The sequence below is a fragment of the Canis aureus genome, chromosome 19 (assembly GCF_053574225.1).
Source record: "Canis aureus isolate CA01 chromosome 19, VMU_Caureus_v.1.0, whole genome shotgun sequence".
NCBI classification, from domain to species: Eukaryota; Metazoa; Chordata; class Mammalia; order Carnivora; family Canidae; genus Canis; species Canis aureus.
The window spans coordinates 41179398-41206491 of NC_135629.1; the positions used below are offsets into that span (position 1 = coordinate 41179398).

At 54.7% G+C, this 27094-nt stretch overlaps 3 protein-coding genes and 1 long non-coding RNA gene across 14 annotated transcripts in view; 2 read left to right on the forward strand and 2 right to left on the reverse strand.

Annotated features, from left to right (window-relative positions):
- Positions 1-189: 189 nt before the first annotated feature.
- Positions 190-5319, reverse strand: KLHDC8B (kelch domain containing 8B). 3 transcript variants are annotated; one of them, XM_077858900.1, is made up of 6 exons: positions 4923-5315; positions 3476-3984; positions 2229-2393; positions 1663-1887; positions 1463-1564; positions 190-1048 (listed from the first exon to the last, which is right to left on the reverse strand). In XM_077858900.1, exons 2-6 carry the CDS (start codon positions 3849-3851, stop codon positions 852-854), a joined length of 1065 nt encoding a protein of 354 aa, XP_077715026.1. In that variant the 5' UTR covers positions 3852-3984; positions 4923-5315; the 3' UTR covers positions 190-851. The 3 variants fall into 3 exon arrangements, with proteins under 3 accessions (XP_077715026.1, XP_077715027.1, XP_077715028.1); XM_077858901.1 differs by lacking the exon at positions 4923-5315 and adding an exon at positions 4452-4854; XM_077858902.1 differs by lacking the exon at positions 2229-2393 and having other exon boundaries at positions 4923-5319.
- A 3630-nt stretch (positions 5320-8949) lies between these two features.
- CCDC71 (coiled-coil domain containing 71) lies at positions 8950-14460 on the forward strand. 2 transcript variants are annotated; one of them, XR_013357943.1, is made up of 4 exons: positions 8950-9094; positions 11233-12932; positions 14256-14344; positions 14416-14460. XR_013357943.1 is itself a non-coding variant. In XM_077859009.1 (2 exons), exon 2 carries the CDS (start codon positions 11285-11287, stop codon positions 12860-12862), a length of 1578 nt encoding a protein of 525 aa, XP_077715135.1. In that variant the 5' UTR covers positions 8950-9094; positions 11233-11284; the 3' UTR covers positions 12863-13011. The 2 variants fall into 2 exon arrangements, 1 of the variants encoding a protein (XP_077715135.1); XM_077859009.1 differs by lacking the exons at positions 14256-14344; positions 14416-14460 and having other exon boundaries at positions 11233-13011.
- The window catches only part of LAMB2 (laminin subunit beta 2), a 31019-nt gene continuing 12958 nt past the window's right edge, over positions 9034-27094 (forward strand). For 4 of the 8 annotated variants that reach the window (XM_077858959.1, XM_077858961.1, XM_077858960.1 and 1 more), the window contains exons 1-3: positions 14502-14523; positions 15634-15697; positions 17599-17718. In XM_077858959.1, coding sequence (XP_077715085.1) covers positions 14517-14523; positions 15634-15697; positions 17599-17718 — 191 coding nt within the window. In that variant the 5' untranslated portion in view covers positions 14502-14516. Of the gene's footprint in view, positions 9095-14280; positions 14345-14501; positions 14524-15633; positions 15698-17351; positions 17488-17598; positions 17719-27094 lie in introns of those variants that run through there. The other 4 variants (XM_077858967.1, XM_077858966.1, XM_077858964.1 and 1 more) reach the window with 4 other exon arrangements.
- Positions 16393-18516, reverse strand: LOC144290117 (uncharacterized). Its single transcript, XR_013357945.1, has 2 exons — positions 18394-18516; positions 16393-16854 (listed from the first exon to the last, which is right to left on the reverse strand). It is a non-coding gene; the product is annotated as an uncharacterized LOC144290117 (long non-coding RNA).

Sequence of the window (27094 nt, forward strand, 5' to 3'; positions counted from 1 at the left end):
GCAGCAGTCATATCACCAAAAGAGAAGCTAAGGCTTAGGTGGGGGCTGAAACACCAGAACACTTTGGGGGCAGAAGCCAGATCCAAAAGGCTACTCTGGACCCTCATCCCTGGGAGAGTGTAGGCCCCTGAAGGAGAGCAAGCAGCTAGCTACAGGGGCAACACATGAGTCCACACTGAGGGCCATACACCACATTTTAGCAGCACTTTTACTTTCACATCTGAACTTCCTGGGTCCTCACAACAGCCCTGTGAGGTAGGTAGGGCAGGAAGGTTTCAGAGATCCCCATTTACAGATGAGGATGCTGAGGCACAGAGAGGTGAAATGACTTGCTCAAGATCACACAGTCAACAGTGTAATGGGCCCAAAGCCAATATTCCCCGGGTCCTCTGGAGGGTCTCTATATCCACTCCTCTATTTCCTCTGTGTCCCGTGACCTCTCTGAACTTGCCTGGGGCCACAGAGGCCTTCAAGGCAGACTGACAGCTAGGATTTCTCAGGAACAGCCATGGGGGTGAGCCTGGTCAACTCCAGGTAGGCACTAATCCTGTGGGGCATGAGGCCAGCTCTCCAATCCTCCCACTTTCCGGTTGGACAGAGGGCCCAGTAGTTCCAGAGCAAGTGTGGAGCTAGGCATGATCCATGAATGAATGGGGATAAAGGTGGGTATAAGCATATGTGTCCTGCACTAAAGACAAAGTCCTCTCACTCTTTGAAACATTTGCCTCAAGTGCCTGCCCCTGTGCCTCCTCATCCCACAGAGCCACAGTGACCTTCTACAGCAGCAAAAGGAGCCACAGATATTTGCCTCTGGCACTGCGTTGCTCCAGTTGACACATCCCATCAGGCATTCACACCCCATCACGCAAACACAGAGCCTCCACAGCTTGGCTGGGACCCTGGGCCACACCCCCAATGACAAACAGCCGAGACCCAGCCTGCAGACTAGAACAGGAGCAGCGGGCTGTGGGCATGGTGGGTAGGGCCTCCCAGCGTCGCCGGGCAAGGCTGAAGCCCTCCACAGAGCCCAGAGGGCATGGCTGGTTTCCTGCAGGAAGGAGACAGAAGTTGTAAAAGGCACAGGCCGCAGGGGCTCCAACTCATGCTTGCTAAGCCCAAAGATGGCCGAGTAGGCATCACCCCAAGATGGGCTACCAGTGCCTTGCTACTTATTGCCCCCATTCATCATTTGTTCATTTCTTTAGATTTGTATTTGTCCATTCATTCAATGGTCACTTGTCCTGTTTCTGTTTCCTAGGCCCTTGCTGGTACAGAACCCATCAGTCAGGTGCTGAGGGATACCCCAAGAGTTAGGCTATGCAGACTATACCCGATCTGTGTAACGGATTGAAAAGGGAAGCTCACAAAGCCCTGATCCCTGGAGTGCCTGAAGAAGGGCAAGAGGTGATGACTCCTGCTTGGGGTTTTTCCTTCCTGTATTGGGCTCCCCAGAGATACTCACCAAGGCCCCCGATGGCCATGATGTGGCCCCCAAGGGAGCCAACCACAAAGTCGGCTCTCTTATCCCTCATGCGTAGGCTGCGGGGCAGCTTGGTCCAGGACCCTGCAACAAAGGGGAGGTCAGATCCAGCCCCACAACACACCCTGTGCCCCTCCATCCCATGGGAAGTGGGAGGACAGCCCAGGCTAGCCACTGCTCACCATGTTCCAGGTCGAACATCTCCACAGTGTTGACAAAGTGTGGGCGAGAGTAGAAATTGTGCGGCCCAGGCTGCTGCAGGCCACCCAGGCTAAAGACATTGCCTTCCGCCATGGCACAGCCAGCAAAGGCCCGGCGGCTGGGCAGGCTTGGGTGCCGGGTCCAGGTACATGCCTCCAGATCAAAGGCCTCAAAAGCAGTCACTGGGAGCTTTCCCTGGCGGCCCCCTGCCAATGGAATTGGGGAAGCAACCTGGGAAGGAGCCTGGGAAGCCTGGCAGGCTCTTCCTTCACCAGGTTGCTAAGCCTTCACCACCGCCCAGCCTAGCCACCCATACCCAGCTGTGTGCACACCAGAGCATGGATCACCTACCTTGCCAATCCTTAGGCACTGGGGTTTGGTTTTCCAGCCCTAGGAGGGCCACTAAAGGTCAGAACCTCCAAGCAAGCCTGGCTCACTCAAAGTTTCTCTTGTCCTGCCATCTCAGGCTAAACCTGATCCCAGCCAACCTATGGGGATAGGTGCTTCTGCACTTCGAGCCTCTTTCCCACATCCCCCAGGCCCTTACCCAGGACATAGATCTTGTTCCCGTGCAGGAAAGTAGAAGCCCCGTAGCAGGGTGTGGGCATGGAGGGTAGCGAAAGCCAGCAGTCCCGTCGGGGCTCATACACCCGAACTTGGGCCTGGGGGGCCGTGTCTGGGCCCATTCCCCCCAGGGCATACACCATACCATCTGCATAGAAAAGAGTGATTCAGAGTGTACCTCAGCCTGCCAGGGCACCCTATCCTGAGAGCTGCCCTGGTCAGGCTTGGGGGTGGCTAGGGACCCACACGTTTGTAGTACCCCTCCCAAGCAGCAAAGAAACCCTCCTTCCTTCCTGGGGTGGAGGCTGGGAGAGCTAGGATTCCTGCTCTGGCCAGGGCCCCTAAAAGTGAAGAGCAGGAGGCAGATGATCTAATTATAATCCATCTCTGTCTCCCTGGAGATGCTATGGCAACCAAGTCTGGCATCTAAGCAGGACTGGTGGTCAGACCTGGAGGCCACAAGGTGGGGGCTCCCCTAGGGAAAGGAGGGTGGATGATGGATTAAGCCAGGGAGGGACATATGGGGATCTGTTAAGCATGGAATTCAGACAAGGGAGGGAGCTCTGGGGATCAGCTGGGGGCTAGGAGAGGGGCTGAGGATTGTAGGATGGAGGTGCTGGCTGCAAGCCTGCTGCCCAGAAGCCCTGCCAGCACCTCTGTATTCCATCCTTTCATTAGGGTAAGTTCTGGCCCTGTTACACCCTCCAGGTCAGCTGGGGGCATGTCTGGGGGCCTTGGGGAAATGGGTCAGTCAGCTGAAGGCTTCCATGGCAACTATCCCCAGGCCAGCTTGGCCTTCCCATCTCAGACTCCCTGGTAAATGTGTACATGGAAGGAAGAGGGGGGAGGGAGTCTAAGCACTTACTGGGCTCTGAGCCAAGGCCCTGCTCCCTTCTCCCTCCCCTAGACTATTTATAACCCTGAGAGTCATTGGGCTACCCCTCCTTATCTCTTAGAGAAGAGGAATGGGCAGGGAGGTGGTTAGGGCCTCCCATCATGCTGGAGGCCAGCCTGGGCTCTGCCTCCCACTTCACTGCAGGAAAGGGCAGTTAAGACTGCTGCTAGCTCAGCTCAGAGCTAGGTAGGAAGGGGTCTTTACAAGAGTCATAGCTGTGTCCAGGGCACTCAGACAAAATTTACAGCTCTTGTCCAATTTCTGAGGGTAAGGGACCACGTCAGAAAAGAATGGAGGGTGTTGGGCACCTGAGGGACTCCCTTAAGGCCACTCACCTCTCTCCACAGTTGCAACCCCCATGGCTGCCTGAGGGAGGGTGGCCCGACGCTCCCAGCGGCCCTCATCAGCCAGGAAGGCCTCCACAGCAGCTACAGGGCTCTGACCCTCATTCACACCGCCCACCACTAGCACCTGCTTGCCCAGCACCACAGCAGCCGCACCAGCCCGGGCAGTGGGCAGGGGTGCCAGTGCAAGCCATGTATGTGAGGCCATATCCAGTGTCTCGGCAGTGTCCAGGGGCAGGCCAGCCCGGCCACAGCCCCCCAGCACTAGCAGGTGCCCATCCTGGTATGCCACTGTACCATACACCCGGCAGGTGGGCATGGGTGGGAACACCTGCCAAGCAAAGGCCCGGCCACCTCCTGTAGCCATGCTGTTCACCTCCAGTGGCAGGCCATACTATCTGCTCAGGCTGCAGGCCTCACTGAGGAGCATGATGGGGCCTCATCTTGACTCTACCAGGGCTACAGGGAGTGTCTGAGCAGTTCAGGGACCTTGCCTTCACCTGGAGGAGAGAGGGAAAACAAAGGGTCAGGGCCCCTAACCAGTCCCTCGGGGTACAGGTGAGCAGTCTGTAGCTAAGGGCAGGACTGGCGCAAAATCAGTCGTGGGCAAGGCACAGGGAGGACCCACCGCTGCTGGCTAGCACACCACTGAGAGGCCTTCCTGGGTGGGAAAGAGAGTGGATTCCCAGATACTCCGGCAACTTCTCCCCTTCCTATGGGGCATGAGGGATTCTCCTCCCAAACCCTGCCCTCACCTAAGAACACCCAACATCCCTCCCCACTTCAAATCTAGGTCTTAGGTGGGTAGTAAGTTGACCAGGATAGGACACTCCACCCTGGCCCCCTTCTCTTCCTCTTGACAATCCTCATCTGGTGCTCTGCATGAATAGAGTCCTACTATACCCGCCTCTTACTGCCTTCCAGGGTGCCCTGGGCAGCCAGGGATCAGACTCCAGGGTATACTTACAACCCTTTTGGGGGCCAGTCCATAGAGATCATCCATTCCCAGCAGCAAAAGGCCAAGATCAGAGCGTTTGAGACTGGGAGGGGAGGAGTTGGACGCCAGGGTCCCACATTCCCTCTTCGGGTCTAAGGGGTTTGCCCTGCCAGGTTCCCAGAGGCCAGTCTCCTTGGTGTCCAGAAGTAGGGAGGGGGTGTTTTTTGGATCCCATGAGCATATGACTCTAGACTCCTATAGTCCAGGGCGTTTCCAGTAGGAATGAGCAGCTGGACTTCCAAGTACCCGCACAGCAGATCCCCAAGTTCCTCAGCCTCTCCTTTCCCGTGGGGGCCACGCTCCTGGGACCCTTGGCGTGATGGCCTCCTGGCCCCAAACTTCGAGCTCGCGGGAGGCGGGGGGCGGGTCCAGGCGAACGCACTTAGGGCTCTGCGCCCCGCGCCCCAAACTTCCCCTGAGCGCGGCTCCTGCGGGACTCACCGGCCGGGGCTCCGGCGCCGCCGGGGCGCGGGGTCCGCCGATCCGGGTCCGTGCCGGCTCTGGCTGGGGCTGAGGCCAGGCTTCGGCGGGGCTCCGGCGGGGCTCCGGCTTGGTTCGGCGCGGGGCGGGGCTGGACCGGGTCCGCCCCTCGTCCCCCCCTCGACTCGGGAAAATCTCCCCCTGCCTTAACCCTGCACCTGCCGTGGCCGGAACAGGGCGCGTCGACCCATAGTCACAGGCAAACCTGTAAACAGACAGACGGACATGTGGACGCTGGGCCTGCCCAGAATTTAGGGTCCGACCTTGGGCGAGGCGAGAAATGAGGCAGCAGTGAGCAACACAACACGTGTATGGTGGGGGAGCGCTCAGAGCGGGACCCAGCCTAGGAGCACCCGCGTGGGGGGGGCGGGTGAGGAGTAGGGGGTGGCGGCAGGGGGCGGGCCTGCAGAACCAGCTGGCTTGAGGGGCGGGCGCCCGCCCACCGGCAGCGAGTTTGTGGGAGCCCAAAGACTGGCTTTGCGGCGGCGCCCCCTGGAGGCCACTTGGGGCGTGGCTTGGGCCTCTGGTGGGGGCGACGGCTGGGTCGCACTTCCCCAGGAACGCAGCAAGGTGCAGAATAGGTCTTACCGTGGACATTGAGGCTAGCATGGGATGGAGGAGCGGACAGTGCCGGCCTCAGTGCTTGACAGGCCCTTCCACAGGCCTGGGTGGGGGAAGTTTGCAGGCAGGGTAGCTCTGAGCAAGGAATGAGCTTCAAGAGTCAGAGGCCAGGGGACCTCCCCAGACAAGTCACTCTGTAGGGCCTGAGGCCTGGGCTACTCCCGGACCCAAGACATTTTGTAATTGTTCATATCCAGGGTCCTAGGCCTGTCTATAGCCAACTCTGGGACCAGGCGAGAGCAAGTTGGTGTGACAGAGTATCTATTTCAAACCCAGACCCTGGCCCAGCCTATCTTCTGGGCATTCAGAGTATTGGCTAAGTCTGTGAGCTGCCGGACCATTTGTGCAGGTTAGTGGTCACCTAGAAGAAATCCTTGTGGTTGTCTGTGCTTGCCACTATCTTGTCCCTCTTTCATGGACAGTGTGTGTCTCATTTTCCTCAGAAGCACTTCTGGAGACAAAGATATCAGTACACACAGTTAATGTGGGAAGTGAAGCCAGGAAGCACCAGCAGAGGAGTAGCAAAAAGAGAAAGCAGCCAGTTAAGTTAAGGCTGTGTCATTAAGCAAGTTACCACTGTGGGCAACTGGGGCCAATCTTGCTGGGTTCCTTCCCAGAGCAAAGGTTGCTTGAAGAATTCATTCTCAAATCTCCAACAGTCATGGATTGAGAGCAGCTTGGGGGGCATTAACTCCTTGGTTTGCCTAATTTCTGAAGCCAATCCTGAGTGTGAGCAGAGCGTTCTTCATGATCAGAGAGTCTGAGCCCCTTTTGCAGGCTGGCAATTGGAATTGGAAGGCCTCCATGGAAATGGTAATCCAAGGCCAGTTATAGAACCTGGCTTCCATCTTCTCACTCCACTCTGCTCCTAACTCGCTCTTCACTTAGGCCACTGGTACCTTCCTTCACAGAGTGTTCACATTGCTCTGCAAAACCCCTCCCATTTCCCACTATTCCCTTTCCAGGCCCTTTCCTCTCTCTGGCAATTAAGCACTTAAAAGTCTTCCACTTTGATATACCTCCCAGTACCCCAAGTCCCTCCAGTCTCCCCTTACTCCCCTCCAGTCACCTTGATATCTGCTACTCTGTGTCCACTGCTTCTCCAAAATTGCTTTTGCCAATGTCACTATGGAACACCATATAGCTAATACTATGGGTCCCTACAGTCTTTGTCACAACTGAAATTTTGTTGACATCCTCAAAGTTTCATTTCTTGTGACCTTGGGACCTCTGCTCCAAATTGTCTTGCTTCTCAGAGTCTTTTGCAGGCAGTGCTTCCTCTTGTCCCAAGGAAGCAGCTCCTCAAGATCCAGCCCTGGCTTTTCTCCTAGCACACAGACTCCCTCCTGGGGTGATCCCTCCAAGGCCCACTGGCCTCACTCACAACTAGATCTCCACCAGATTTCTCTGGTCAGGTGGAAATGGGTCTAGGGCCCATTACTCAGGCCTGTAAAAGATGCCAAATGAAGAGCAAGGGCTGAATACTGAGATTACCCTGTAGTCTCTACCAACCTCATCTTTTCTGATCCCAGTTATGCCTACAGGGTCAGCATCCACCAAAATCCAGGTCAAGTCACACACTTTGCTTTGATGAATGCTCTCATAGTTCCATCTGGGACATACTGAGCACTAAGAAGCAGAAGAAGGCTCAGCTTCTCTCCAGGATGTTAGGATTCCATGACTCCTACTATCCCAGTTCTAATGTCTGCAAAGGATACAGCCTGGAGATGAACCTGCCCTACCTGGTACTCCATTTTGCACTGAACCCTGGGCTGGACATCGCCAGAGAGTGATTCGCTTTTCCAGGACACACCAAAAACTATGCCATCCCTGAAGGCTGGGCCCTACCTCCTCATGGGGCTGGCTTCTGTTTACACAGTCCTGACACCACCTAAACATGGGATACCAACACTGCTGGCTTTGGAGAAGCTGTGGAAGACAAGTGGGGCAGAAGAGGAGGCTAGATTGGTCCTGAGATTAGTAGCTAATCCTCAACCATGGATGGGACAGAGATAGGGCTCACCCATAGCTGGGGACTGGACATACTAAGGTGGGACTTCCTGATTGTACCAGGAGACCCTGGCCCTTAGGACTCCACACTTCCCTTCTTTCTAACAGAATGAGGGGCTAGAAGCACTGACCCCAGAGGAGCAGGAGAGTTTGCATTTATTGTTGGACACCTTGGCTATCTTTGAAGGCCCTGAGGATCTCAGTGCTGAGGCTCTGGGAAACTCAGAGTTACTAGATAAGGCTTAGGGTATGTTGGATATTTCTCTTTAGGGGTGCCCAGACCCTTATATATAGGCAGGAAAATGTAGAGCAAGCCTGAGGATCCTGGGGTCCTACAGGGAGGGAGAAAAGCTATTAACCAGTCCCTAAATGAAGCATCCACTCACCCTCTTGTGACTGCCCCCAGGCTTCCACCTATCCCCAGCTACCAAATATGGCACCATTATACATATCAGGGTCCAAGTGTTGTGGCAATATTTCTGCCTCTTAGTTCAGGTTCTGACTCAAGTGTAAATGTCCCCACTATCTCATCCATGAAACTAGAGCTTCCATGCTGGCTCCCAACCTGGACTTGCAGGGGGCCTAAGGGGGGCCTTTGGTCAGAGTCCAACCTCTTAGACTCCAAAGGTTAATTTCAACCTGTGTCATCTCACCTGGTGCTGTTTGGGCAGTGGCCCCTGTAACCACCACCTCTCTGCTGACCCCAGGGTCTAGCAAGACTGAGGTCCCAGTCTCCTAAGCAAAAGGATAAGGATTCTGGGCAGAGTTAAGACTGAAGGCAGACTTCCTGCCATTGACAGGGCTGAGGCTGGGCAAGGGTTCTCCCACCACGACCATGCACATGTTCCTAGGCAAGTACACTGGTATTCTAGGACTCTCAGATTGGACATGGCCAGCTTTGGGGTGGTGGCAGCATGTATGTGCATGCCAGTCTTTCACGCCACATGCCAGCCTTATTCTCAGGAAGAGGAGGGCCTGCTGCCCTTGGGGAGGTACCTCTGCAACACCCCCAGGCAGGCAAGAGGCATTCCTCTTTCCTTCTGGTCAAGAGCTTAGGACAGAGGCAGGCCTTGTCCATGGCTGTGGGAGGACCAGAGCCTGGAGGATGGCTTGGAGTTTGCAGGGAGTCCCTCCCATATGTCTCTGCACCACCAGGCCCGTCAGAGGGAATGTCAGTTGGGCCCTGACATGTCAGGGAGGGCTCCTGTGCAGTCGTGCCTGGGACCGAGTCTCAGAGCACTTGTGCTTCTCAGACTCTTGCACAGGTCCGGAATGGATTTAGAGCATTTCCTGTCGCCACCTCCTCCAGGAAGGCTTCCTTGGTACCCACCGGCCCTTCTCCCAGACTTTGGGGGAAACGGGGTCTCGAGGGGTCAAGGGTCACTAGGGCGGGCCCGGCCCCGGAAGCGGAAGTGCGGCGCACTTCCGGTGCGCAGCGGGCGGCCATGTTGGAGCAGCGGAGGCGGCGCAGAGGCGCGTCCTGGGTCCCCGCGGCGGCGCCGGTAGGTTGGGGCCGTGGGCCTAGCCGCGCCGCGGAGGGGCAGTCCGCGAGGCGACGGGGCGGATGGGCCGGGCGGCCGGCTCTTTCGGGACCCGCGCCCTCCACCGGCCCGGCCAAGATTCCTCCCACCCCCCCCACCCCTTGCCCAGCGACCCCACCCTGGGGCTGTGCGACCCAGTCGGGCTCGCCCCGCTCGCCCCGCTCGCCCCGCGCGTTTCGCTGCCTCCAAGATCCCTGCTCCTACCCGCGGCTCAGGCCCCAGGGACATGGACTCCCAGGCCAATGGCCCTGATCTGTCCCCAACCCGGTCCCCCTTGGATGAGGCCTCTCCCGTCCCCCACCTTTCATCAACTTCCCTGTCGGCCCCGGGGGCACGTGTAAAGGGAAGTCTGGGGCGAGACTGCAGCCTCTGTTTCCGGAGCCTCTTGGAAAGCCCAGAAGACCCTTCCCAAGAGTCTAGACCGACCTGGGCGGAAGAGCCCCCAGTTCACCCCCAATATCTGTGCCTGCAGGGAAACAGCCCTCTCCCTATTCAACAGTTCACAGTCCTGGGAACTACACCCCTTGGAAAAAAAATAATAAAAGAACTAAAGTCATGTGCAAGGATTGTGCTTGGAGAATGGCCTCTGGAGAGAGGAAGTGCCGAGACACCTGAGGATCCAAGAATGTTTCCAAACAAAGAGCCCCAGGGCACTTCCTCCAGGGGATTCTGAAAACTTCCTCTGCTCCATTAGGGTGGTGGGAAGAAGCTGCACAGATGCTCCTCCTGGCCCTAGGGACCTGCCTGATCCCAGCTGATCTTTTAATGCTCCAGTACAGCTGGGGAGCTCCCTCTGGGAGCCCTCAGTCCTGGGTTGGGCATTAGACATTAGTCGTGACTGATGCCTTACGTCGGAGATGAAGCCTATAACAACTTCAGTGTTTCCAGACAGCTCCATCTGGGCTAGACTGAGGTCTGCAGCCCTCCAGACCCTAGTTAGGACAGCTCATATCTCTAGTGTCCACCTTATTAACCATTCTGTTGGAGCCTTTGGCTGTCAGACCTTAGGCTCTTGGTCTGGCTGCCTGATTGCTCAGACGTGTGTCTTGAGTACCTATTACTTAACTTTTTAGTTTTTGTTGAAGGAGAGTCTGACTCTTACTTTGGGATTAGTCTCTGTGATTTGAATGCCAGGAGTCAAACTTCTGAGCCTGTCTGGGGATTCTGAAAGCAGAACTTATGGAGGACGGGAGTTCACCCCTGGGCACCTGAACAACAGCAGCTGAAGGAACTGAGATGGGCATGACTTCAAGGCTCATGTTGTCCTGCTCTTAGTTGTTTTTCCATCTAGATCTCTCAGTCCTAACCAGAGACCCCAGTCACACACACTAACTGTGCCTTACTGTTTCTCATTTCCAAGCCATTGCATAGGCTGCTCCGCTCTTTGCTCCATTTCCATCTGGTCCTTCCTGTTCATCAGTTGTGTCCCACCTAGGTGTTGCCTCTCCTAGGAATCCTTCCCTGACCCAGTGGCAAGCTGAGCTGGGAGCCAATGTGCACTCCCTAGAACTTTGATGGTCTCTGTCTTGTCTTCTGTATAAGGCTCCTTGAAGGCAGATATTCACCTGTGTTCCCAGGGTTGAGTCTAATACCAGATTTCTGGCCTCAGAAAATGGAGAATTGAATTAAAATGTGCCAACCAAGCCCAAATCTTTCCAGGGACCCAACAGCCTCTTGGATGCTCTCATGAGCTTCTGGACATTTATCTTGAAGAAACTGCCTCTGACCCATATGGGTCCTCCTTGCCATCCCAGTCTTCACCCTGACACCATGATAGTTTAGGAGACCAGGGTTTTGCCGCAAAAAGTGGCTCACTGGCCAGGCCCCTCTGTATCGGTGGTTATTGTGGAGAGTGCAGGCCCTGATGGACTTACCTACTTGCCTTGCCCCTTATCTCAGTGCCATTCTTTTTTTTAATTTAATGATATATTTTCTTTAATCCAATAAATCCAAAGTATCATTTTTTGTAAGTAATCTCTACACCCATCATGGGGTGTGAACTCATGACCCCAAGATCAAGGAACGCATGCTCCACCAACTGAGCCAGCCTGGCGCCCCTCGGTGCCGTTCTTATTGATTCTTTTCCTCTTGTCTTGGAGGTGCTGAGCGCTGGTTTGTGGATACCCAGGCAGATCTGCAGTGCCTAATGCCATGAGCGTGGTGGTGCAGCATGTGGAGGAGAAAGCTGTGCACTCCTGGTCGCGGATCTCCACGGCAGGGAAGAAGGCCCTGGAGGAGGCGCTGCTTGTCTTTAACCCCATGAGTCAGGATCTCAGTGCCACAGAGGCCCAGCTTGTAGCCTTTCTGCAGGGCCTGCGGGATGATGGCTTCCAACCCACCATCCTGCGCAGCGGTGATGTCTATGGCTATAGTTCATGCACAGCCAATCCCCCAAGCCAGACGAAACTGCAAGCTCGTGCCCCCACCCCAGCTGCCACATCACCTCCAACCAGTGCTCCCCGAACTGCCATGCGGCTGCCTGCAGGCCGGGCCACACTGCTCCCTGTGCCACTATCTGGAAGGCTGGCCAAAGCATCCACACCAGCCCTTGCCAAACATGCGACCACCAACCTACTCCTGAGCTCCCTGAAGCAGTCAAGTGCCAGCCGTGCCCAGGGTGCAACAGTGGGCTTCCCTGCCCACCTCTATCCAGGTGTCTACCCTGCCATGCGGCTCTCTGTTGTCCTTGAGGCCCTGGTTCCACTAAAGACTCCCATGCCCTGCTTGGGTGCCAAGCACAAGGCACAGTCACTGCAGCTCTCGCTTGCAGACTCTCCCCTGAAGCTGCGCAAAGGTCCAGGAAAGAGGCCAGGGAACTGTCGATCCAAAGCTCCCAGAAAAGCCACAGGCAAGGGCCCTAAGTGTCTGACTCACAGAGCCCCCAGGGCCAGACCTCAGCAAGGCACTACGCCCCGGAACAAGACCTACAAAGCCACTGGGTCCCTTAGTGGCCTACGAATGAAAGGTGGCTCTGCTCTGGGCACCAAAACATCACAGTCCAAGGCAGCTCGAACACTGGCCAAAGCTGCCCAGGCCAAGGTGGCTCGAACACATGCCAAAGCTGCCAAGGCTCGTGCAAAAGCCAAGGCAGCACAGATCAGGGCTAGGGCCAAGGCAGCACGGATCAGGGCCAAGGCCAAGGCGGCACAGATCAAGGCCAAAGCCAAAGCCAAGGCAGTGCTGGCTAATAAGGCCAAGGCCAGGGCAGTGCGGGCTAAAGCCAAGGCCAAGGTTGTACGAGCTAAAGCCAAGGCCAAGGTAGTGCGGGCTAAATCCAAGGTCAAGGCGGTGCGGGCCAAGACCAAGGTGATGCGGGCCAAGGCCAAGGTGGTACAGGCCAAGGCCAAGGTGGTACAGGCCAAGGCCAAGGTGGCTCGGACCCAGTCCAGGAGCAAGGGCAGGCCAAAAGGGGCTGTTCAGGCCAGGACTGCAAAAAGGGGCCAGAAAAGCCACCCTGAGACTGTGGGGCAGAAGAGGAAAAGGGCTGAGGAGGCAAAGGATCTTCCTCTCCGGAAAAGAACACGACTTGGGCCCCGATCGCCTAAGGTGTGGCTAGGGCCTGGAACAGCAAAACTGCTGAAATTCCGGGCCATCAAGGTGGACAGGCGGTCCTCAGATGATGAGGTGCGGCAGCGGGCTCAACAGATCCTCCGTGTCAACTTGTCCCCTGTAATACAGCTCCAGCCATTGCTGCCATACTCAGCATATAGCAGTGTTTGGGGAAACTGAGTCCAGTTGTCTGTGTGGCCAGTGGCACAGTGTGCAATGCCCATGGATTCTACAACCCCAAGGACTCCAGGTGCCTCTCCAGGGCCCAGAGAGCCACCATTCTCCTTTCAGAGACTGGAGGATATGGGGTGGTATGGGTGGGCGGGAGGGGTGGTCTCCTGGTGCGATGCACTGTGATTTGTTACTCTTTGAGTTGTACCTCCACTGTTCCATCTATCACGTTTTATACCTTTCCACCTTCCAGTCTCCCTGCCCACCCTTCATGTTTTTGTTTTTGTTTATTTTTTTATTTTTATTTTTTTGCGTTTGGCTGCTGATAGGCCAGCAGCATATAGGAAAAGTGGCCACAGGAACAGGGCTGCCAGAGAGGGTCCTGGCAGCCTGAGACGGGTCATTGATGTGGGTGGAAAGAGTAACTCCCAGGCTCTTCTGGAGGTGCTGGTCTCTGTAGATGTTGATAAGCAGCCCCTGAGGACAGGGGCAGAGCCACCCTGAGGGTGGCATACCTCCCCTTAGGCCTGCAGTGGTTTGTTATCCAGGTAGGCCCTATACAAGAGGACAGTGGGTGGCTCTGTGGGGAACCTTGCAGCCAGCAGGTTTTTAGGCCAGGGAGGCAGGGTTTTGTGGTACTGCTCCCCAGGGGCTGTTCAGACAGCCTGGTCTTGTCTCCTAACCTGCTCTGGCTAAAGTCTTGGGACTTTATCTGAGCTTGTCTGGGGCAGGGCCAGGCCTGAATTTGCTAAAGTAACTCCCTGAACTTCCAGCCTTGATTGACCTCCCCAGTTGGTGGCAAGGAATTAGGGATTGAGTCAGGCCAGGGCCCTGGGTTGTAGGGCCACTGAGTGTCCTCACTGACTGCAGAATTTTCTCCCTGGATGAGTGGGATACTGTGTTAGGTGAGCCAGGAGAGTTCCCACAACTGCTTCATCCCATCATCAGTGCTTTCTGCCTGGGTTCCAAGCACTCTGTTCTCAGGTCTTGCCTTATCAAGCTTCCCACAGGGGCATGTATGTGTTTCAGACATTAATGGCTCTTCCATTCGGAAGTACTGGGCCCTGAACAAAACTAGCTCCCCTCCCATCTGCCAGTCTTTCCCTGTCTGCCTAGCCTGAAAGGCAATGGCTGGGGCTGGCAGGGAGGGGAACACATTCCCCAGAGGCTCCTAGAGACCAACAGCCTTTTAGGGCTAGGGGTGGTAGCCTCATTTGAATGAGAATCAGATCTTTTCCATCTCTGGATTAGTCTGAACCCTGGCCCCACTAGCGCCTGCTGCATTGGATGGCAGACCTGTAGAGAAGTTTTGCTTGCTTTTTGGTACTCCTTCCCTTTTTTTTTTTTTTTTTCTGCATCTGGTGGCTGCAATTAATAGGGTGCGGTCTCCCTTGGTTCCCAGGCTCTAGGGACTACTTTGCTCCCAGCCTCACCGTGGCTTCACAACCCTGCATGCTCCTTGTGTCTGGCAGTCCTGCTTTCATCTACCATGTGAGTATGGGGCTACACCCTGCTCCTCAAGGGCAGCCTGCTTGGGGCCCACTCTTCATCCTCTCTCTCAGGCCTGATTCCAGCTTCCATGGCCCAGGACCCCCAGCCGGGCTAGGCTTCTTCCTTTCCAGTCTACAACTCCTTTCAGTTCTGCTGCTGCTGCCACCAGTGAATGAGAGGTTGGCGCATTTCCCTGAGGGGCATCCAGAGGGGAAGAATTCTCTAGGCCTCCCTGTGGGGCAGTGAGGTGGGGGATACCCCTCGATCTCTACCCAGACCCTGTCCTTCCCAATCCAGGCTCCCAGAAAAATTGCTGAGGAGGTGCCAGACACACTTCCCCCACCCAGCTGCTCAAGTGGCAGCTGCTATCCACTTACTGGCGACTTAATTGGTGGCTGTGGCCAGAACCTTTGAGCCTCGTCCACCTGTGGCCTTCATGGCCCTGAGCCCTATTGCATTGTCAGTCACCTGTAGGTGGGTAGGAGCGTGAGAGCTCTGGAGATGGTATCTCTGGGTTTTCCTGGGTAGATTTGGCCTTTTGGGGGTTTAGGTCATTGCTGGGGGCTGCAGAGGGAGGCCTGTGCTGTGAAATTTTGGAAGGGGGCTGTAGCACCATGTACTTCCTGCCTTGTCATTCTCCTTGGGCATTACCCCAGGAATCTGAGAAGTGCTTCTTTTGTGATTCTTGGAACCAGGGAGGCCATGGCATTGAGAATGTGCTCTTGAGTGGTTGTGGCAACAAGAAGACCTGGTGGCAAGCAAAGAGTGATGAGGGTACCCATGTGCCCATGTGTGCGGGTCTAGGGTCAGGGCCTGGCCACTGACAAGCCCTGGTGGTTACAGGTGTTGAGAATGTCACCATCCAGCTTGACCTAGAGAAGAAGTAAAGTGCCTTCTACTTTATCCACCTCATCATGACTTTCAAGGTGACCCAATGCCCCAGTCTGAAGTCTTACTCTGTGCCTCCTGACCTGATGGCCACCAGTGATGCTTGCCCCAGGTGACCCAAGGATCCCCCTCCAATCCCCAGACATTCCGCCCAGCAGCTCTGCTCCTGGAGCGCTCAATGGACCATGGCCACTCCTAGCACGTGTACCAATACTTTGCCTACAACTGCTCAGGCCTTTTTCCTGGGATCCCTCTTGCTCCTGGCCACAGAGTCAGTGACTTGTTTGTGACCAGCGTTACTCTAACATTGAGCCTTTCACTGAGGACAAGGTCAGGCCCAGAGGAAGGGGGGTTGGGCCATGGGGTGAAGCCAGAGGCTCAGGTTTGCTTTTTTCTCTCAGGTAATTTTCAAAGTTCTGGACCCAGCCATTCTGGTGGAGAGCCCAAACAACCCCAAGATTCAGGGTAATAATCCCCACAGCCAATCCTGTATCCTTGCATGTCAAGATAGCCAGATACTGGGGGGAAGGTGAGGTCCTCCCTGGGTGTATACACAAGTGGGGCAGAATGGCAGGCAAGCCAGCATCATTCCCCAGCTCTGCCCCATCATAGTCCCCTATTGTGAGCCCTGTTTTGGCTCCCCCATTCCTGTCCCATCGTTGTTCCCCACACCCGTGCCCAGTGCATAGAACAGGCATGTGTAGCAGTTTCCATTCTCTGTCCTATCTGCCCCATCATAACTCCTTTATGGGGCCCCATTGTGGTTCCCATCACTACTTTCTATGTCAGCCCCCAACTATGTACCCCATCACTGCACTTATCACTGAACCTTGTAACTGTCCCCTCTTTGAGTCTCCGTCACTGCTCCCATTCTGGTTTCCTGGGATTGCCCTCCCCTGATTCATCACCAGGGCCTTAGGTGGTACCCTACATCTCTGCAGCTACCTCTAAGTGGTGCCAGGGTGTCTGGGTTGTGACTTCTTTCTTGTAAAGCCAAAGTCTTGAAAGAAGAGACATAACCAAAACCCAGCAGGGCAGCCCAGAGTCAGTTCAGGTGAGTACCAGAGCAGGACATACCCCAACCTAGCTTTTTCTCTGTACTCTCCACCCATCTTGACGGGTTATTACCAACTACTCGCTGAGTTCCCATATTAGGTTTCTTTTCTTTTCTTTTCTTTTCTTTTCTTTTCTTTTCTTTTCTTTTCTTTTCTTTTTTTCTTTTCTTCTTATTTTTATTTATTTATGATAGTCACACACAGAGAGAGAGAGAGGCAGAGACATAGGCAGAGGGAGAAGCATGCCCTGGGAAGAAGCTCCCATGCACTGGGAGCCTGATGTGGGATTCGATCCCGGGTCTCCAGGATCGCACCCTGGGCCAAAGGCAGGCTGCGCCACCCAGGGATCCCCCATACTAGGTTTCTAAGCAGCTGTTGCTCTTCTGATCTGAAGAGAGACAACTGGCAAAGGAGAGATAAAACAGATAACCTTAGCTCAGCCATGGACCCATCTCTCCCATGTGTACATTGGACAAGTATCCATTGAGCTCCACTGTGTGCCAGACATCTATCTTCTGAGCAGTGCTCAGTGGGGAGCAGATAGACAAGGTATCTGTCTTCTTGGAGCTGACAATGAAAGAAAAGGGATAAATAAGTAAACTAGTAACTGTATATGGGTTCGGCTGGATGATAAACTGATTTCTAGTTTTGATGATGGGCTGGGAAATGTTAAGCTTTACTTCATTAAGGAAGCAGGTTTCACATATCTAGTGATGCCAGGATGGGGTGTCCAGGAAGCAGTGGGATGGGCAAGTCTCAGCTCAGGAGTGATACCAGGGCTTGAGCCATGCAGAAGTGGAATCATCACCTTTAGGCTATAGTCATCCAAAGATGGTATGCCCAGAGGAACAGGAATGGGAGAGTCCCACTGTAGAAATGATGGAGGATGTGGCTGTAGTGATGTAGAGAGAAAAGAGACTCTACCTCCATTCCTTCCCCTTCCATCCCAGCCATAGAGGGATGATAACCAGTGCACCTGAGGTCTCCCAGTCTGTGTCTCCAGAGCTCCTGCATGTGACAAACCTCTGTGTGAACTTCTCCAAACTGCACACACTGACAGGCCACTGGGGGGCCTACATGGACACCCCTTTTACTTCTATGGCCTTTCATGAGCTCATGGCCAGAGGCAGCTGCCAGTGCCCATGGCCATGCCTCTGTGTGTAAGCCCACAGCTGAGACCCAGCCAACATGAAAGGCATGGTGAGCACCACGGGGCGGGGGTGGGTGGGTGGGTGGGCGGGCATCCTATCACTGGTAGGGTGGGCGTGTTAGGGGACTGAGGCAGATTCATCTTGCCCTCCTCCCTGGCAGGTGCATGGCCTTTGCGTCTGCTGCCACCAAACAGCTGGTACCCACTGTGAGTGCTGCCAGGACCTGTACCAGACCACCCATGGCAAGCAGCAGAGTCTGGGTACCTCCACGCCTGCCAGGGTAGGTGCCATGCCCTGTCTGCCTGGCCATACTTGCCTGGGTGAGCCCACCCCATATCCACCTGCCTTGTTCTGCCCCAGAATGCAAGTGCAGTGGGCATGCCTGCAGTTGTCCCTTTGACATGGCCTTGTATTTGGCATCTGGCAATGTGAGTGGAGGCATGTGTGAGCGTGTCAGTACAACACAGCTGGGCGCCACTGTGAGCTCTGCCAGCCCTTCTACCGAGATCCCAGGGAGGATCCCTGTTCCCTTCACCCTTGCAAACGTGAGCCCTCCAATCCCCATTCACAACTCTGAGCCTTCAGCTCCATGGTGACCTCTGACCTCTGTTCTCATTTCTGACCCATGATCCAGCCTGTGACTGTGACCCTGTGAAGGGTGTCTGTGTGATGCCTACACAGGTGACACTTGTGGCCTCCTCTCTGGGCAGTGCCACTGCAAAGTTCATGTCTGGGGCCAGCACTGTGACTATGGCCTCAGCCCTACCCACACAGAAGGTTGCCAGTGTGAGTTGCTCTGGGAATGTACCCCAAATCCCATGTCCTTGCTCTGCCCCCAATCACTGCTCTGATAACACCATGTGCCTACCCCTGCAGCAGTCCCAATAGTGCCCTAAGAACCCTGTGCCCTAGCCTGCAGGTGTGACCCCCAGGGCTGGGTCCCTTGCACTCATACCTGTGGTCCCTCCAGCAGTGCCTGTCACTGCAAACACTTTGTCTCTGGACAGGACTGCAGCCGTTGTCTCTTGCACCTTGATCCACCTTGTGATTTGACCTTGATTTTGAGCATTGAGCTGCTAGAAACTGATGAATATAAGACTTAATCAGTGTGACTATAGACTGAGCCTTGCACATTGTTGATTCAGCTCCCTGATCTGGTAATCAAGGTCAGTGCCACCTTAGCTAGCTGAACTAGCATATGCCCGTAGGTGGGAGCTTTGGGAGCATAAAAAGAAAAGCAATGAAACAAGTTACAACAGTATTGGGTTTAAAGATGTTTTGCAACAAACATGTTTGAGGGAACACTCAGTCCAAGAAACAGTTCCATCCATTTCTTATCTTTCCTTTAAGGTAAATCCTTTGCTTAATTATTACTTTAACCCCTGCAGTGTCCTCTTATGAAGTTGTGCATAAGTACACTGGGGTTTCCTTACCCCCTCAGCAATAAGCAGAGGAGCATTTGTGCCCTGTACTCATACCCTTTCCTCCTGCAACAAGTAGTCCCAGCATATGATCTCCCAGGCCCCAGATCTTCCTGTCCTTTTTCCACCTACTTGCTCTCTCTTATGGCCCAAGTTCTGGGGTCTGAGAAGTGACTCTCTAGGCTGCTGGCCCTGTGACTATGACTTTGGGGGTGCCTACAGCAACAGGTACAAAGCAAAGCCTGGGAATTGGGATCAAGTGGCAAGAAGCCGGAGTTGACTCTCCCTCCTCACCCCCATGCTTGCTCAGGTGTTCTGCTGGGGAGGGCCTCTGCCTGTGCTGCCCTTACCTCCGTGTCTGTCTCTGCCATGAACTCCAATCTGGGCACTTCTGAGCTGCTCTTGACCAAGCCACTGCTGAAGCTGAGCTTGGCCAGGTCCTCCAGGCAACTGACCCCCAGTTGCCTGTGAGTGTCCAGGTGGGGTAGGGGCAGGGGCAGGAGGAAACCATGGCTCTGACTTGGTTTTAAGGGGAGGGAGGGAATGTGTAGAGAGAACTAGAGCAGAGTTAGGAAGGTGAGAAGTCCAGGTGGGAGCGTCAGCATGGTCTAACATTTGGTGCCTTAGAACCCATATTTTTCAGGGAAGTATGGGAGAAGAGAGGGCCAGAATATTGGAGGACACTGACACCTGACTTGCCCCCGGGGGTTCCCTGGCCTGCTCCTTCCCAGTGTACACAAGCCTCAGGGATCTCTCCTGGTTGGCTCCAGCCCCAAATTCAGAGACAGCATGACCCTCAATATGCCCGCCACCCTGTTAGACAAGCCTATCACAGAAGCCAGCTGCCCAATGTGAGGAATCTGAGGAACAGGGTGGGGTCATAGGTCACCGAAGGTCTGAGTAGGGATGAGGCCCATGCCCTGGGATATGGGTCCCTGAGGCCTGGGGGTAATGGGAATCTAAGTCCTGACGGTCCAGGCCTTGGGGTGATTTAAGCCCTGGAGTCTGTGTCTCATATCCAGGCCCCAGAGGAGCCCCTGCCTTTACAGCAGGGAGCTGGCTCTGCACTGCAAACTGGCTTGGACTTTGCACATGTGGTTGATGGGGCTGGCCTCTCTCTACTGGCACCCACAGTGCCTTATGCCATGGAGTATGACATTGTCCTGTGCTATGAGACCAAGGTCTGTCACATAGGTGCCAAGCAGGTGAATGGGTGATGTGATGCTGGATGGTGGGCAAGCACGGCTCTATGACTGCTGACCCCTAACTCCAGGCACCTGAAGACTGGCAGGCATTAGTCTGTGTTCATGCCTAATCCCTCCCCAGGAGCATCCGCTGTGCCCATCCACACTCAGAACAGCTGAGTGTTCCAGGTGGCCTGGACCTATGAGCACAGATAGGCAGGACCCTAGGACCCCCAACACCAAGACCCTAGTATGCTGACAACACATTTGAAACAACAAAGTGGAAAATCTCCAGTATGGAATATCATTATGCTGTACAGCAATCAAAACAGGGACTGAATGTAGAGCAGTAGGATTTAAGAAGTTGGTCTTTTTTGCATGGGTCATAAGATGAAATACTGGATGCAGCAGAAATGGGACATTCCTGGGACCACATGATCATGGCCTCCTTATCCCACCCTTACTCTTTCCCTGCTCCTGCAGAGCTGTGGTTTTATCTAGACCTTTCTGCTTTGAACCGGAAACACACTACATGATCCTGCCAAGGGGGTGTGGAGACCTGAGGGAGGCACTATCCTGGATCCTGTGAGGTCCTAGGGGCACTTCCCCACATCCGGGGGAGACAAATTATAACATGATGATGTGGATGCAGTGGGGCTGGGGAGTAGGCATCCCAGAGGCCTGGAGTTTCACCAAGAGGATAGAGACAGGTAGATAGTGTGAAGAGGGGGATCCAGGCAGGAGCAAAGCACATATCAAAGAAAGAAGATGAGAATAGGCAGCCATCGGACCTCAGCGGTCCTATGGGCCACTTACTGTGGGGCAGTGGGGAGCCATGGAAGGGGCTTGAACAGGGAAGATTCATGGAGGAGAATGAATTGTTAGGAGGAGGCTGCTGCTTTGATTCTGAATGGAAAGTGGCATTGCCTAGACTAGATCGGGGCCATTGGAGAGGAGGAAGAAACAGATTCAGAAGAGAAATGAAAAGGGGCAGGAATGGGCTGTGAGATCCACCGCACGCAAGGAAGAATAGTTAGGAGGTATTAGTCAGTGGTGGGGGGCTCACTGCCCTCTGCCTGCCACCCTCTATCCTCCTATCAGATTGTGCTCTTGCCTCGGATGAAGGAATTGCCTGGGCTGAGATCTCTGGACCCTGGGGCCACAGGGCACTTACAGTAGCTCTGCAGGGCAGGCTGCAAAGAGGCAGCAAGGACTGGCCTCTCCAGCACCATGCCTGAGGTTTGTGTCTGCCTTGTCTGCAGCATCTCAGCCCTGCTCCATCGGGGTGGCCTTGGTGAGTGTGTGCCCCTGGCTTGAGGGGGCTGCAAGATCGGGGTTTCAGGAAGATGAACTGTGAGGTTCATCTTGCTCTTTCTCCTGTCAGCATGTGAGTGCCATCCCCAGGGGGCACTGAGTACTGAGTGTGCCTTGCTTGGTGGGCAGTACCCTTGCCATCCTAATATCATTGGTTGTACCTGTGACCACTGCATATCTGGAACATATGGCTTCGGGCCCACTGTTTGCAGTGGTAAGCCTTCAGGGCCAGTGAATATGGGTATGGGGTCTGGAACCAACCATATCCTTTCTCTACATGACTTGATTGCCCGGTCATTCCCCAGAGTGCCACTGCCATGCTGAGGTGCCACCAGAACCATTTGTGACCCTGTGAGTGGGCAGTGCACATGCCAGGCAGGCTTTGGTGGTTGCCGCTGTGACCACTGCCTCTCTGGCTGGTGGGGCTTCCCATGCTGCCAGCCTGTGCCTGCAATGGGCATGCTGAGTTGTGCCACCCACTTACAGGCGTCTTTCAGGCTTGCCGTGGATCCATCATAGGCCGACACTGTGAGAGGTGAGCACTGTCACTGACGGGTTGGGTAGGAATTATGATGAGTGGGTCAGGCCCCATTCCTTGTGCTACTGCCCACAGGTGCCTGGATGGCTACTATGGAGACCCTACCCTGGGCTCGGGCCAGCAGTGCTGACCTTGCCCCTGTCCTGGGCTCCCTGGCTCTGGCCTCTATCATGGGATTTCCTGTCATGTGGACAGTGCAAATGGATGTGTCCTCTGTTTCTGTGCACCTGGCTATGCAAGTGAGGGATGTTTGGCAAGGGCAAGCCCACGGCCCTGCTCATTTGTTCACAATTTCAGCGGGTCCATGAGGCAAATCTTTGTCAGCGCCACCTGTATGTTGAGCTGCAGGCTGGGTACCTCTCCTGGAGGAGTTGCTGTTCAAGGATAGGAGGGCCAAATGGAGGGGAGCTATAGGCATGGAATCTGTAAGCCATGAAGGTAGGCTGTAATGTAGCTTCTGTGTTCTCTCTGTGTTCTCTCTCTTGGCTCAACCTTGGACTTTCTGGTTGGGTGTATGGGACCTAAAGGCCACAAGGATACAGGAAGATACCTGAGACAACCCATGCATATCTCAATCCTTTAGAGGCCTCCACTGTGACTGCTGTTCCTCTGGCTACTTTGGGCACTCTTGGCCAGAGGGAGTCCCTGGGAGGAATCCATGCCAACCCTGTCAGTGCAACAATAATATCGATCCCTGTGATCCTGCTGCCTGTGACCCCCACAGTGGGCACTACCACCGCTGTTTGTACCACAGCCATGGTCCTAGCTGTGCCCACTGCAGGCCTGGCTTCCATGGCACTACCCTGTGTCCAGGGCGCTGCTGGCATGAGTGTGTGATGAGGATGGGTGGAAACATGCCAAGGTGGGTGGATGGGTTCTTCCTCAGTCCCTGCCTCTTCCCAGGCTGCAGCTGTGACCCACAGGGTACTGTTTCTGCACAGTGCCCATCTCAGGCTGAAGCCTGCTTCTGCACCCAGGTCAATGGGCTGTGGTCTTGCTGTCCCCAGACACTGGGGTGGGACTGTAGCCACTGTGCCCCCATCTTCTGGAACCTTGGGGGACCCCAGGGCTGTGAGCCCTGCAGTTGCCATGCCCAACACACTGTGCAGCCAGCATGTCACCCAGCAAGTGAGGCCATGTTGCACATAGCTTGTGGCAGTGGCCAGGTGTGAGTGAAGGTGTGTGTGCCTATGACAGGATGTTACTTGTGGCTGGTGTGAATGTTCATGTGACCAGCAGCACTGGTGTGTGTGGCTGCAAACAGGTGTGTGAGTCTCTGTGTTTGTGTTACATAAACTATAAGGTAGGGGCAGAATTTGGGGTAGAGCAAACATGAGACTGCATGTGCCTGACCCTGCACGCAGCTGTGTGCTAGTATGTGGGTGACCCACCGTGAATGGGTCCCAACAAGTGGAGTGAACATGGTGGGGGTTTGGGGGGGGGGCCGAGGAGACACAGGTGAAGGGTGAGGATTGAGAGCTAGTACAGGCAAAGGGGGATTACCACTGTGAGGAAGAGTTTCCAGGAGGAGAATGGTCAGCGACTGAATGAAATGAGGCCTGAAGCATGCATTCTTGTGTCCTTGGTGAAGAGATGGTGGGAATCAGGGTGAAGGAGGCATCGGGGTGAGGGAATGGAGACAGTGGGGTGTTTGGGTCAGGACACAGAGGAGGCAAGGACAGCAGATCAGGACTTGAGAATCAGAGGGTCTGTGGGAGGTGGCAATGTGGGAAGGTGGGGGCTGGCCAAGGAGGTCAAGCCAGGAGAAGCAGGAAGGGAGGAGCCTTTAGCCAAGCACAGGTGTGGGTGTTGCCCGGGGCAGGAGCAGGGCAAGGAGAAGACTGTGTTTGGTGTGCATACGCTGCCTTTGAGCACTCATATCCTTCTCCCTGGCCCAGAAGAGGCTCTGTGTTCCTGCTGATTGGCCCATGCTCTTTTCCTTCAGGTCACAGGTTAGTGCACCTGCCAGGAAGGATTTGGGGGCCACACGTGCTCCAGGTGTCAGGATGGGTACTGGGGTGACCCAGAGCAGGAATGCAGAGGTGAGAGGGCCACTCACAGATCCACACCATCTGGGGTGAGGTTGCCCTGAAAAGGCCCAGTGTGGAGTAGCAGGGGAACAGTGGGGCTTTCCCCAAGGAAGAGCACAGCATGTTTATTGGTGTTTTCCCCAAAACTCAAAGAAATGCTCATGAAAATAGCTGTTGGCAAGGCCAGGTGGAATATGCACATAGCACACATCAGGTGGCTTTTTTCTGAATCCATCTTCCTGATCCACCCCTACCTACCAGCTGCAGCAAATCTAGGCCACAGCAAGCTCCACAGGAATCGGGGCTTGGAAGTCATGGCATCGTGCAAGGGGGCCCTGGGGTATGGCCACCCTAGCCCATGTGCAAGCAACTGCGCAGATCCTCTAGCATTTCTTCTTAGGTACCTGTATGCTTGTTGTGTGTCTGTTCACAGCTGAGGGAAAGGGCAGGTGGGCATCTGAGACGTCTGCTATCATCTGCTATGATAGTCCTTCCAGAATAAGGAATACTCCTAAAGGTTGACCAGGGGTCGGGTGGGAGCACTAGTATGCTAGTAAATATTTAACAATTAGCTGGAGGTCAGAGGGAACTGATTTGTAGTGTTTGCAGGTTTCCATGGTGTAAGGAAATCCACCATGGCTGATTTTAGTCTGCCTATCATTTACCAGCTGATTCACAAAATTCCTGAAAATTTAACACTTGGCTCTTGTTAGCCCCCACCACACCATGTAGTCATGTGAGAGGTTAGGGTCAGGGTTTGTTGGGTCAGAGATCAGAGTTCACATCTGAGATTCCTACCCCCATCCCCATTCCCACAGATGAAGGTGCAGATGCTGTGAGTGTGGAGCTGGTGGCATGGTGTAGGCTGGTGGTGCTGCTCCTCCAGAGTGGGGCAGTGGGCATTGCTCTTCTGCTGGGTCAGATCCAGGGGGACCTCCCTGCACCAGACACCATAAGCCAGGAGCTGCCCAGATCTGAAGGTGTCCTGCATCAGGCACAGCAGACCAGGTGAAGGGCCAGGAGGCTGGAGGCAGAGGTCAGAGGGTGGGGAGGAAAAGAATGCACAACTGATCATCTGATCATCTGCACCCTTCAGGGAGGGGACAGCTAGGGCCAAGGACCAAGCACTGGATGTTCATGAGGTACTGGCTGAGGTGGGAAGTCACGCAAGGGCTGCAGAGCGAAGGCTGCAGGCAGCACAACAGACATCCTGAGGCCTGGAGGCCAGTGTACAGGAGGTCACACCCCACTCATACCCTTGTTCAGTGGCTGCTATTATCCCTATTTTTGCCCTGAGATCCTTGAGCCTTTGTGATACCATAGCACTACTAAATACACAGACCATGAAAGCACCCTACTTAGTTGCTACCTTGCTATGACCTCCTTGTGGTCCTCTGACTTGGTGGCAGGGCACCTGGCCTGGGTGATACTAACAGTGGAAGTGACCCCAGTCCTGGGGCATCTGTCCAGTGCAGCTGTGGCTTTCAGGACCCATTTAGCCCTGAGTCAGTGGCAGGCCCGGGAGGCAGAAGAGCAAGCAGTACATGTAATGGGTGTGGCAGGGGACCTGAACAGGGTGAGATGGGTACATTGGACATTGAGAGGTGGGATTTAGGCTGGGACTGAGCTATGCTGGGCTGAGGCAGGGTCTCAGTTCTAAAATCCCCTACCCTGTCCCCCTGAAAGGAATCTTGGATAGCAATGTGCCTGAGACAGTAGGATCTAGGTGGGGTGGATTTTCAGGACAAGTCCTGCTCTAGGAGTTGCAGGTGGCCCAATTAGGCATGGCAGAGCTGCAGAAGGGCACAAATAGCCTGGTGGTCACAGTGCAGGACACAGGAGAGCAGACACAGCAGGCACAAGCTGAATGAAGCCCAAGACCTGTTGACGTGGGTGCAGAACAGCGGGAGCTGGTTAGAAGGTACGTGGACGGGCCATGTCGGGGTGGATATGGAGTGGGATAAGTGTCAGAGTCAGAATAGGGATGGTGTGGAAGGGTTAGGGTTGAGGTCAAAGTTCAGAACGGGGGTCAAATGTTAATTCAGGTTAGAGCTCATTTAGGGGTTGGGGTTAGAGTTAAGGTCATGACAGAGTTGAGCACCAGAATCAGAGATTAGGGCCAAAGGTGAGATCCTGGCTCACATGACCTGATCCTCAGGGTAGGAGCACCACCTGGTGCAGAATGAGCAGATACTGGGCAAAAAGGTGGCCATCCTGTGGGCCCCGGAGCAGTGGGCAGCAGAGCTGCTCAAGCACATGCAGCCATGGGCAAATGTGAATGCCACCTGCTGACTGCAGTCTATAGATAGTCTGGTCTAGTAAGATAGACCAGATCTGGGACTACCTGAGTGACTCAAAGTGACCCCAGATTGACTCAAGAATCCCTTCACCTTGAAAGACCAAGGACTTCACCAAATGCCTTCGTTGAGCCTGAGTAATCCCTCATGCATCCCCATGATACCCTCCAGTGACCCTCTGTCCTTGAGAAACGAGAGATCATGTAAACCCCAACAGAGGCCATCTAGTGCCTTTGATCCTGATAAATCCTTTTCTGAGTGATCTAAAACTCTGAGTCACTTCTGATATCCCTGAGCCCCTCAGGTTGACTATGTGAGCCCCAGAGTAACTGGAGACCCTGCTACCAGTAATTGGAGAAACTCCTAGAGACCCTGTAAGTCCAGTAGATTGTCCCCTGCTTAGACTCTCCCTGAGAAGCCTGTTGATCCCCCTGAAAAATCCCCAGCTTTCGTCCCAGTCCCATAGCTCTGGGTACTCTCTACCTGGCCCCAGACAAAGTGAGTGGGGCACAGCTTTGGCAGCTCAGAGCCACCGGGGCCTGGCCCTACAGACCTGTGGAGTCCTCCTCCTGCCTGTGGTCCCTGGGGCCTGGGTGGGGCACTTGCTAGCTGCTCGCATTCCAAGCCCGGGCTCTGGCCTCTCGGCAGGCCAGAAGGCATGGAATGGATGAATGGCCATAAGATCTGGATTCACTCTCTGCCTCTGTCATCTGCTGCCCAATACCCATTTTCACACTGAAAACCTGAGACAGCACTTTTTGTGCCTACTTGCCATAGTGACTAATGGAGGTGGATACACCTGGAGCCATGATTTGGGCAGGGGATGGCTTTTCTCCACTTCTCCTACCCCCCATCTTGTCCTGTCGCTTGGG

What these genes read in the sequence shown, in the direction of transcription:
- KLHDC8B (XM_077858900.1), bottom strand. Translation starts at nt 3,851, where the DNA reads ATGGCTACAGGAGGTGGCCGGGCCTTTGCTTGGCAGGTGTTCCCACCC. An exon ending in GAACAAGATCTATGTCCTGG is followed by an intron (nt 1,888 to 2,228) that starts GTAAGGGCCTGG and finishes TTCCATTGGCAG; the next exon opens with GGGGCCGCCAGGGAAAGCTC. An exon ending in GATGTTCGACCTGGAACATG is followed by an intron (nt 1,565 to 1,662) that starts GTGAGCAGTGGC and finishes CCTTTGTTGCAG; the next exon opens with GGTCCTGGACCAAGCTGCCC.
- CCDC71 (XM_077859009.1), top strand. Translation starts at nt 11,285, where the DNA reads ATGAGCGTGGTGGTGCAGCATGTGGAGGAGAAAGCTGTGCACTCCTGG.